The 12,350-nt window shown below is 37.0% G+C and overlaps 1 protein-coding gene across 2 annotated transcripts in view; it reads right to left on the bottom strand.

The window, feature by feature from the left end:
* Positions 1–12,350, bottom strand: part of LOC145662607 (phospholipid-transporting ATPase ABCA1-like) — a 1,231,974-nt gene that overhangs the window by 538,477 nt on the left and 681,147 nt on the right. For both annotated transcript variants that reach the window (XM_081728328.1, XM_081728326.1), the window contains one exon: positions 953–1,084. In XM_081728328.1, coding sequence (XP_081584454.1) covers positions 953–1,084 — 132 coding nt within the window. The remainder of the gene's footprint in view (positions 1–952; positions 1,085–12,350) is intronic.

Genomic DNA, 12,350 nt, shown 5'->3' on the forward strand with positions numbered 1-12,350 from the left:
TTATAACAGTAATCTCTGCTACGAACTCTCTTAGTCAACGCTGAAGAGGAATTCGGATCACTGTCAGGGACTGAGTTTGCTAGAATGAATCGTTCGCAATAATCTAGAAAAAATATTTAGTGAATCTACGAAGCTTCTGAAATTAATATTAGCTGTACCTATGGCGTCAGCAAAGGACGAAAAGTTTTTTTTCCACATGAGAAAGAATTGACACTTTCAAGGAATTGAATGTCCCAAGAAAGGTTATCACCATTGGTTATGCTTTCCATCAAAAAGACCTGACAATAAGAATACCAGAGTTCAACCAGCATGTATAAGACAGATTTGCTCCAATCAAAGAGAGGATAACGAACTTACTAATTAATTAAGATGATTAATCGGATAAAATGTTCTGCATTTTTTATTTTTTAAAAGCAGAATTTTATTTAATTTAACATGTCACATAGCATTTGCATCTAAAGTTATGCTGATTAGTCAATGAGTCAACTTTATATCTTCTGTCTCTTATCGTTCGTACTGCAACACCCGAAACCACAAACCACCGGCCGCTACTGCTGGAAACCCAATAACCTCAAATGTTGATTACTTTCATTCTATATGTTAGTGTGAATGTATTTACACAGGCATAATTTCACTTGATATTATTATTCCTATAACAGCTATTGACCATTTCCATTCACTTTCCCATAGTGAGTCATTGGAGGTACTCTCTTGAACACCCTGTATCTCGGAAACGAAGCAGCATCGGACCAATGTTCTAGCAACATTTTTATTTATTTGGATGTCCGCAATCACCTCGTTACTTTTGGCCGTGCATTTATGTTACACCCTATATATACTTTTCACAGATTAGACGATTTAGTAAGTGAAATAATCATAACTTCAAACCTGCTTTATAATTTGCCTACTGAAAGGTGTGCTACAAATAAAATTTGTAAATAGTTGAACATACGTAGAAAACAAAACGTTATATTGAGGGCATATCCCCAGATTTTTCGTGATCCAGTTCCTGTCTAGAAAAATGTTATGTCCATAAATGTCGATCTCGCCACTCGTTGGGGGATAAAGGCCAGTAATAATTGATCTAGAAAAACAAATACAGACCTTCATTAATTTTTAATTAAAAAAAGGTTCAGCTTGTATTTTTAAATATGTAAAGTAACATTTTAAAAGAAAAACATGAGAAAAATCATTTATTTATATAACAATCTATAAGGGACAGAAATTTATAATGATAAAAGTAGAGTGACATAGTTCCGATTAATCGGAATTGTCCAATTTGGGAATACTAAATACTGTCCCAATTTTTAAAAATGAATAAAACGTTTTGCACCAACTTTTATATAACTTGGAAAAGTTTTATAAAGTAATCTAGCTCAATGATTAATTCAAACTAATCAGTAAACATTTTTAAGCACAAAATAGTAGAGTATCTACAGGAACATAATCCCAAAATATAATGGACAACTAAAAATCTGCTCAAAATTTGCTGACAAGTAAGCATCACGTTTGGGTGAATGGAGTTACTACCCGAGACATATGTGATTGCGAAGTACTAAGTTTCTTAATATGTCAGGGAAGTTTTACTTGGAGGAATAGATTCAATTTAGACCATTAAGTGTATTTTGATATGTTCCGCTTTCACGAGTATAATTATAATTACTTTCAAGTTACAGTACTTGATAAGCATTCATTGAGTACAATGTTGACTTCAAGCAACTACACTTGTAGTGAGTAATCAATAACTAACTCTATGGCCTATGGAACCTGGAGGTTCAGTGCCGCGTTCACAAAAGCTCTCCACTGACTTCTATCCTTAGCTAATTGGATCCAGTTTCTACTTTGTATTCCTATCTCTTCGAGATCCATCTTAATATTATCCTCCCATCTGCGCCTAGGTCTTCCTAATGGTCGTTTTCCTATGGGTCTTCCAGTCAAGACTTTGAAAGCGTTTCTACTTTCTTCCATTCTGGCTACATGACCTGCCCACCTAAGCCTCTTAGACTTGACGACCCTAACAATGTTGGGTAAGCCGTATAAACTATGTAGTTCCTCGTTATGAAGTTTCCGCCATTCCCCATTCTCGTTCCTCTTGGGTCCGAATATTCTTCTCAGGACCCTGTTCTCAAATACTTTCAGTCTATGTTCTTCCCTCAGAGTAAGCGACCATGTTTCGCAATCATATAGAACAACAGGCATGATTATCGTTTTATATATTCTAAGCTTCAAATTCTTCGACAGAATTCGCGACGACAAGAGATTTTGAACCGAATAGTAACACGAATTCCCTGCTTTTAGTCGACATTTAATTTCTTCGTGAATATGATTTTCGTCTGTTAATATTGATCCTAAATATTGGAAAGTATCCACTTTATCAAAAGTATTATTTAATATTTTAACGCCTCCACAATTTGCCGTATTACGGTCCCGACGCACTTCCATGTATTTAGTTTTCTCTGCATTTACTTCTAAACCCATGTCCCTGCAAGCGTTTAATAAGATCTCTGCATTTATTTCTACTTTTCTCCTATCATCCCCTATTAAATTTACATCATCAGCATATGCCATAACCTGGTGAATACCGTTCAACTCTAGGCCCTGGTTGCTATCTTTCATTTTCCTTATGGCGTATTCCAGCACAAAGTTAAATAATAATGGCGACAACGCATCTCCTTGTTTCAGGCCATTTTCGACGTGAAAGCTCGAAGACAAAAATTTTCCTACCCGGACTTTACTTTGGGATTCACTTAAACATATCTTAATTAATCTAATTAGCTTTCTCGGTATTCCAAGTTCTGTAAGAACGTTGTATAATGTTTCTCTCCTAACCGAGTCGTAAGCCTTTCTAAAATCAATAAATAGTTGATGTACCGGGGTATTGTATTCCCACTTCTTTTCGAGTATTTGGCGAATGGTAATTACAGTCAGTTTTGTCGCCTTTCTTTAGAATTGGAACAATGATTGATTCTTTCCACTCTTGTGGCAATTCTTCCTTGTTCCAGATAAGGAGAATGAGTTTGTGTATCTTGTTCCACACTTTTTCGCCTCCAGCTAAAATTAACTCAGCCGGAATTTCATCTACACCCGGAGATTTGTGTTTCTTTAATTTCTTTATAGCGGCTTCTACTTCTATTCGATTGGGTTCTGGAATATACGGTTCGGCGGTGTGTATCTCCTTTTCTCCACGCACATTAGTTTTTGGCTGCGTGTTCAGCAAATCGTCAAAGAAATCTTTCCATCTATTTAAGAGGCTATCCGTATCAGTGAGGACTGTTCCGTCAGCTTTCTTTAACATATAAGCACGAGGTTGATAGCCTTTCTTAAATTCGCTGATCCCCTTATACATGTCCCGAATATTTTTATTTCTACTATTATCTTCAAGTTCCTTAATTTTAGCTTTCAAAAAATCGCGTTTCTTTGTTCTAAAAGTTTTGGAAGTTTCCCGCCTGATATCTGCGAAATTTTGTGTAGTTATTTCATTCGGATTTTGTAGCCACCGTAATTTTGCCTGTTTTCTCTTCTCTACTAGTTTAATGCATTCTTGGTCGAACCATGGTTTGTTCCTACGTATTTCCGCGTGTCCCAATTTTTCTATTGCTGAACTTTTAATGCTATCTCTAATTTCAATCCAAGTATCCTCAACACTAGTGCACTCCGAGTCTTCTAAAACCGAGAATCTATTCGAAACTTCGATCTGGTATTCCTCTCTTACCTGGCTCTCTTCTAATTTCTTTAAATTAAATCTCTCCGTTTTCGGACATTGAATATTACCTTTATTGAACGATAATCTCTCCCGTATTATCGCTACTACCAGGTAGTGATCAGTGTCACAATCAGCCCCTCTAAACGACCGGACGTCAATTATGCTAGATTGCCTTCTTCTATCTACTAAAACGTGATCAATTTGATTATGTGTTTTTCCGTCTGGTGATGTCCAAGTGTATTTATGAACGTCGCGATGTGGGAATTTTGTACTCTTCACGATTAGGTTTTTGGATGTTGCAAAGTTCACGAGTCTAACACCGTTGTCATTACTTTCCTTATGCAAACTTTCGTTTCCTATAATCGGTTTGAAAATATCCTCTCGTCCTACCTTCGCATTGAAATCCCCTAATAGAATCTTCATATGGTATCGCGGGAGTTGGTCAAATATCCGTTCCACTTCTTCGTAAAAACTATCTTTTATATCGTCACCCTTATCTTCAGTTGGAGCATGTACATTTAAAACAATAATATCACACCACCGTCCCTTGAGAGTAATAAAAGAAAGTCTGTCAGTAAGAAATTCAACCCGTTTAATTGCTGGTAATATTCGTTTGTGAACGAAAAACCCTGTTCCTAACTGGTGATTTTTATTGCCTTCCCCGTAAAAGAACGTAAAATTTCCGGAATTCTCAGATCCATTTCCTTCCCACCTAACTTCCTGAACTCCTACTAGATCCATCCTGTATTTCTCTAGCTCATTCGTTACAGATTTTAACGCGCCTGCCCTATAAAGACTTCTAATATTCCATGTTCCAAATCTCATGTCCATTTTCTTTTGCTGAGGTCGTACCAAGTTATCAGTCCTTGTCCGAGGCTTTTGTGAATGTTTCTGAACAAGTACCTTTTTTTACAGAATGAGGGTGTTAGCCTTACCCAAACCCCCAAGCTGGAGGACCACTCCTAGTCGTCTGTCCGCGACTGCTTATTCAGTATATTCGCAGCTAACCTCTATATCTAGAGGCCTTCTCCTCGATCCGCAACCTGAGGACGCGCCATGCCGTGGTGACAGGAACCCACGTTACACGGAGTGAGTAATCAATATAACTAAATAACTTTCAATAATATGTGAGATAACGACAATACTTCTGCTTACGTTTTGTGACAAGAAAGCACTATGTCCGGTCAATAAAGTCAAAAAATATGCATTTGTAGGGGCTAATTAGTATCAAGCTGAAACTGTGCCAGTTATTACAACAGCATAAAGGGAGTATTTCCTCAAAAGTACCCAACCCTCCCTCTCTTGATTTCCCCCCACAACCCTAAAAATGCAACTTTGCATACCTACATTAAAATGTTAATAACTCGATTAAGCCAGTTAGTATGAATATGGTTTTTGAAAGTCAGGTTCCTCACATTACGTTCTTTAAATTATGTCCTTATGTGTATTTAGATAAAGTAAGTATATATGCCGCTATTGAAATACATTGCTGAAAAAGTAGATTTTTCAATATTTAATATTTTTGTTATTATTACTAAAAACCTGATAACGCTGCAACAAAATGTTTCAAATAAAACTTTTAGTTTGTTTTATTACCTTTAAAATGATATACGCATTAATAGGTTTATAAGAATGGGAACGACGTCCAGAGAGTTCTTACCAAATAACTGCAGTGCGGGAAAGTCATTTTGCCGGGCCGGCTAGGCGCACGCCGTACCCAAGCTTCCATACTGTATACCTCCATGCGTCAGTTTCAATGGGAGATTTATAAAGCTTGTACACCCAACCACAAAAGTATCTCCTCCCTAAGCGCTGTTTTCCATTACTTGGGGTCCAGGTCATTTATAGTTGTGAGAACGCCTATACAGGTGCAACCTAACTTACATGTAACTTTTCTCAGCACTGACAGCAGTTGGTAGTCCCGATTCAGGTGTTTATGCAGGTAAAATTGTAAAGTAGGTGACTAACGAAACAGTTCCCCATTCTAAGATGAATCTCTATGATTCGGATCGTGTTTTCCAAAGAACACCATCTATTAATCTCAATATTGCTGTGTATGTAATGTACTATTTCTTTATATACTGTATGTTTAGAGAAATAAAAGTACTGATCACGCATTTGTCAGAAAATGCTTGAAAGTAGCTGAAAATATCAAATCTAGAACAACTGCTGGAAATAAGTTTGTAAATGATTGCCTCCGTTGAGAGACCTTCTCCAATTCTCCTCATTCCATTATCTTTTTCTTTCTGGAGGAGAGTTCTTTCTTGCCACACTAAGTATGTATTGAAATTGAAATTGAAACAATTGGAAAAGTTTCAGCCTGGCCAGGATTCGAACCCGTGCGCGCCGTACAGAAGTTCAATGGAACAGAAGTTTACCACTTACCTACCATCACTTAATCTTTTATCTAAACTTTTAGCTAGTTAAAATCGTTGCATGTAAGACTATACAAACTACTAATGTTCGTCTGAGAAGACGTTCATTATGGGTGTCACAATGACTTACTCGAGATTTCCTTCTTTAATTCAAAAGCAAGTTATATAGATCTTCGAAAATGAGGAAAATATCACGAAACGTTTTCAAGTTAAGGCTACCTCATCATTTTAACTGCTCCCAATTTACATTAGTACTATTCTTTCTCATTGTAACTTCTAATTTCCAAAGAAGAAGAGCAGGCAGCATTTACGCCGATCCCAAGAGTTTCAGTATTCACACGGTACCCTAGCCAGCTGTTTGAAGTTGGTCATGTAAAATGTACAGAAAAATTTGAGCAATAGAACAGAACCTAACCAACCCCTGCGGGGCTTCTAACCCGCTTCTACTACTACTACTACTACTACTACTACTATTATTATTATTATTATTATTATTATTATTTGTAATTAGTATTATTATTTCTTTTACTTTTACTGCAAGCTCATTTTAATGAAAAAAAGTGTTATGAAAATTTAAAAACTCCTGGGGTAAGGTTTGAATCCACGCCACAAACTATTTTCATTATTAGAACGTTGCCTTAGAACGCTCGGCCACGAGGACTGGCAGCAGTAGACCTTAATTTCCGCTATATGTAGGTCATGACTCTTGATGTCCTATTTGAATCGGCCAATAAGATCAGAGGATATCTCAAATTCTTCGAATCTCCAGCACACCAAGGTCTGCGGGGTCGTTAGTTACGCCTCTGGGCCCGTTCCATACACGACAAATTAATTAAGGGGAAAATATAGACAAATCTGACAAGAATATACGAATATATATTATTTTTAGTGCCCCTAATAGTGGATATTTTTTTTCACTGAAATGGGACCATGACTCATTATTGTTTTATTTACCTTTTGTGTGCTGTTCTGTTTGTGTAATGTAGTGAACCTGTTTGATGCTTCACTTATAAATTCATGTTCGTATCGTATATGGAGTAAGACAATCTTGTCTTAAAATGGGAACTCCTCGAACGGCGAGGAGCTTCCCTGGGGGGCAGTGGCCCCCCTGCCCCCACAAGTTACGGCCCTGCGTCGCGGCAATCATTTTTTTAATTAGAAGGTATTCATAACGTAATTGATTTTGTAATTCTGTTATTCCTTTATTATTATTATTATTATTATTATTATTATTATTATTATTATTATTATTATTATTGCAAAGTCGAGACTTGGCTACATATTTTATATTTTATGAATTTTCTGATTGGATTTCAAGTCTTTTTGGCGGAGTTCACTTTAGGGGGTTTGGGGGAGGGAAATATTATTCTGTTGATTTTCATTTGTTTACTTGCACGCTACACCAAACCTGGATACTACATTTCACCTTTCCATATCTACGGGAAGTACCCTAAAGCTTGTGATGATCATAAGAGGATAAGTTAGTAAGTGATGAGATCAATGAACTTTGTGTATTAACAACATTTAAAGTATCAGGTTGTCAGAAAAGTCACAACGCATTTCGGTAAAATATGATAAATGATGGTTTGTGGATATACTAGAGTTATTCGGTTGAGTTGAGTTGATTTTTAGTTTAGCGTCCCTTTCAGCAGCGAGGCTATATGAGACGTGAACCTACTGATTAACGTGGAATCCGAACCACATGAGCTCCCGCCGGGAATCGAACCCGGGTCTACCACGCCAATAGAGTTATTCGGATCATGCAATACCTTGTCATGAATAGCTAAGATGTTGAGCATTTTGTGTATTAATATTAATCTTTGTTTGGTTTGTAATATTTTCCATAAGTAGAAGCTTTGCTTTGTATATACTGAAACACAAACAAACTATTTGCTGAGCAAAACAATATATTCACATAAAAAACTACATGCGTGTTACAGTTTCGCCAACTAACATTTTGGCTTCTGAGATAGTGTCTGATGAAGCCAAAATGTTAGTTGGCGAAACTGTAACACGCATGTAGTTTTTTATGTGAATATATTGTTTTGCTCAGCAAATAGTTTGTTTGTGTTTGTTTGGTTTGGTTTCACAGATTTTATCAGAGATGGCATGGGTCAATGAAAACTTGACCCACTCCGACCTACTACAAACCATGAACCACAGACACACCAAAACACATCGTCATCAACTCTGCCACCTGATCCACGTCCTCTTTTCTACCGACTAAAGAGTTTATATTTGTAATAAAACCAGGTTATCAAATTCTAACTAATCGGAGTTTGAATTTCTACAGTCAATCGATCAAGCACCGCTGTGTTAGTATAATGATGGATCTGACCTTTAGGATATAAAATGGTAAAGTATTTGTCATGGACAAAATTACGATGAATTTCAATTAAATTATCATTATCTAATTATTTCCTTGTTGAATTATCGATACTTTTCAGTGGAAAGACGGATGCAATTTGAAAGTCCCAAATCAAGGTACGTAGACCAACATACAGAAGCTTACATTACAAATTTTATGTCTATTTTCCTCACAAATTTATGGGTTGATTGCCCTGTGCTCTAAGCGCTCCATATAATAAGCTTTTCGCAATTATTATAAAGCGCATGGTAAGAATATATAGATATATGATGGGAAGCACTGTATTTTTTGTTGAGTTGATTTTGAGTTTAACGTCCCTTTCAACAGCGAGGCTATATGATACATGGACCTACCCCATGCCGTAAAGGTCGCCAACACCTAGTGGCCCACTTGCAGGTAAACGTCGATCTTCAATATAGTAACGAGTCGAAGGATTGACGCTAATGTCCCATTGGCGGCAGGGTTTTGTCGAGTCGAAACTGATATCTCGCGTCGGGGTGATCAAGTTACCACCGCGTCGCAGCGAGGACTTCGTTTTGGTCTCTCTCCTTCAATTCGTCGCGGAGAATCGCGAATTGACCAACACGATCTATCGCCAGTCATGTGCATGCGGTTATTATTATATATTATTTTTTCCTGACGAATTGTTACTAAAGTGAGCTCCGAGGGTCAAGAATAACATCTGCCTCAACATCATGAAATGAAAAAATTTAAGTGCGATAATTGTATGGATTTAGATGGCAACTGTTGTCGATCATTAGAAAGTGAGTATGGGAGAACTATGAAATAAAGAAAATACACACGCGTCATTTTGTTATAAAATTACATGGCGAACGCATTTGATCTTATCCCAAACAGTTATCGTCTCATGTATACGATTAAAGGACCACTCTGATTGACCAATTAAAAAAGATCTCAACAATGTATCCCTTTACAAGCGACGTCTCCTTCATCTCCTCCGTGGCTAAGCCGGAAGAACACCAGCACAGTAACCCTATGGTTGGTGGTTCGAGCCCCATTTGGGGTACTTTTTTGGTACTTTTTTAGTATTTTTAGACTCACCTTAATGTAAAAAAATTACACATATAGGCGATTTAACATATTTTGGGGAGTAATTTTGTGGTTCATTGGCGTTTTGTCGCGTCAGAATATGCTGTCTACAATGCAGTGACCAGAGAGGGTCGGTGGGTTAGAGTGCGTCATAGTGAGCGTTCGGTCACGGTGGGTGGTCGTTGGACTGGTCACAGTGAATGATGGGTCGAAGTAGGTCACGTGCTGTTGACACACGACCCAGTGACCCCGTCCAACTCTGGATTTGACACCACATAGAAATTGGAAGACGAAAAATTGCATGTTCACCATATTTTATTGTTTTACTTTAGGCAAGGGAAGAACGCGCGAATAACGTTTGTGATTTTTACTGTCCTCCATTTTTCTGTGTTTTTGTACCTTTCTTAAAGATTTAGTGGAGAAACTCTAAAAGTGAGTAAACCGCATCTAAATAGGAAACAAGGTACTAAGGAAGGTTCATTAAGTTAGTTAACTTAAAAAAGATAATCCAGTGCCCTGAAACACCAGATTCCAATCAATATAAGTATCTGTCCAATACCGAGCTTTGAAAAATCAGCGCCTGAGGTGAGAGAATACGGCAGCGCCTCCGTACATATGAGTTGTCAATTTACAGTTGACTTCTCTGGACTATTCTTTCTGCATATTTTGCTATTTCACCATGACTTAAATCAGAAAATTTCAGCATTATTACAATGGAATCGTAAAAGTGTGTAATTATTGAATTTACTGCAGCTCAATTATCTTCCTTCTCTCAGAAGATGATATCTTACAGTACTGTCTTAAGCGTTAGTTTCATAATGTTGGGGACGCGAGTTCGATTCAGGCTGTAGCAATTCAGGAATTTTTTATAATCTACAAAACTGATACTTCTAATGTATACTAATATGAAAATATTCAATTTCTCTGGGTCTAAGAGTTGAGACAACTTCCTTTACAGGTGAAATACCAACAACACAAAATTACGTCATCCGTATCAACCTTCGTAACTGTCTGGCAAGTAACGTGTTTGGACAAGAATTCCTGAACACATAAGGGCTAAACACGTTCTTACTGCTATATTATGGGCCAAATATAAGTTCCAAGGAATTGTTCCTAGCTGTGCACAAATTGCAAATAGTGATCGAACTTACATAAGGATCGCTAGTCACGAGAATGATCCTATTTAAGATGTCACCTCACCTTTCTACCTAGAAGAAGGGCGAAACAGAATGCATGATTGTTATCAGCTATCAAATCTTTATATTTCATTTCTTGTTGTCATAAAATGATAATTGTATCTGTAAATCTATAAACGTAATAATATTATTGCATTCATGTGTAATCCTAAGAAACGTTTGACATACTCTATATCTTTTCTCTTCCCATGAATATCTTCGACTATGTTACTTTTTTTCTATTGTGGTAATAATAATAATAATAATTATTATTATTATTATTATTATTATTATTATTATTGTTATTATTATGATTATGATTATTATTATTATAAAACAATAACATAATTACAATACCAATAACATAAACATTATCTTCCCATTCAGAAAAATTACTAATTACCACGACGGGATTTGAACCCATGCAGCTGCAATTGGAGTTTCCTGCTTTCACATATTTTTAAAACATATCGCCCCAACCGGAATATTATTCGCCACTCGCAACTTATGTCCTTTCGACGTATTCCAAACACTACAAGATCAGGAACACAGAAATACTGAGGACAGTTAAAATTCCGACCTTGATCTTCAGAGGAATTCGAACGCTTAGTGGATTGCACTTCATGATCAGAAGCCGAACGCCCGAGATCGCTCGGCTAGTGCCACGGGCTGAATTTGCCACAAATTCCTCATATGAATATAAGAAAATAAACTAGTAGTTATGCAACATAAACATAGTACTGTCTATTTCTACACGTGTTGATACAATTCAAAGAATGTAAAATAATTTGTGTCGTCTTTTCTTCTTTGGAAATTAGAAGTTATGGTAAAGACGAAATGTAAGGTAAATCGGGACCATCCCTGCAACCAACGGCCAGCGCTGTAACTTAGATTCTTTTCTTGGGGGCGCAAGCATTAATAAACTTATTTGGGCCCCCTAGAAAAAGTTGTTTTTCTAATTATTGGGATCCCTTTCTCCAACTTTCTCTTAATCTTTATGGGCCCACAGAGCCTGTGGGCCCTCCCGCATGGCAAGGTCTGCGGTTCCGTTAGTTACTCCCTGGGCCCATTCCATATATGACAAAATTATTAAGGGGACAATATTGATAAATCTCAAAGCCATACGAATAAATTTTACTAAAATGTGTTCATGACTCATTTTTGTTCTATTTACCTTTCGTGTGCTGTTTTGTTTATGTAATGTAGCAACCCTATTTGATGCTTCATTTCTAATTTCATATTCGTATCGTATACGGAGTAAGAAAATTTTGTCTCAAAATAGGCCCCCCGGAAAGGCGGGGAGCTTCTCTGGGGGGGGAGGCAGTTGGCCCCCCGCAAGTTACGGCTCTGCCGATGACATTGCCTTAACTTGAAAAACATTTCGTCATATTTTCCTCACTGAGCAACGTCTATATAAATTGTTTTTGAGTTAAACAAGGAAATCTCGATTAAGTTATTAAGACGCACACACTAGTTGCTTATATTTTCATATTTAATTTTTATTTATATTTTGTTTATATTTGTTTGTTTTTGTTATATTTAAGTATCTTGTTTATATTTTTCCATGAAACGATTTTAACTAGGTATCAGTTTTGGTGGAAGGTTAAGTGGCGCAGTAAGTGGTTAGCGCATTCAACTTCAACTCGGTAGACCCGGGTTTGAATCACGGCCAGGCTGAA

This window comes from Thermobia domestica, chromosome 10 (assembly GCF_964235325.1).
Source record: "Thermobia domestica chromosome 10, izTheDome1.hap1.1, whole genome shotgun sequence".
Taxonomy (NCBI): Eukaryota; Metazoa; Arthropoda; class Insecta; order Zygentoma; family Lepismatidae; genus Thermobia; species Thermobia domestica.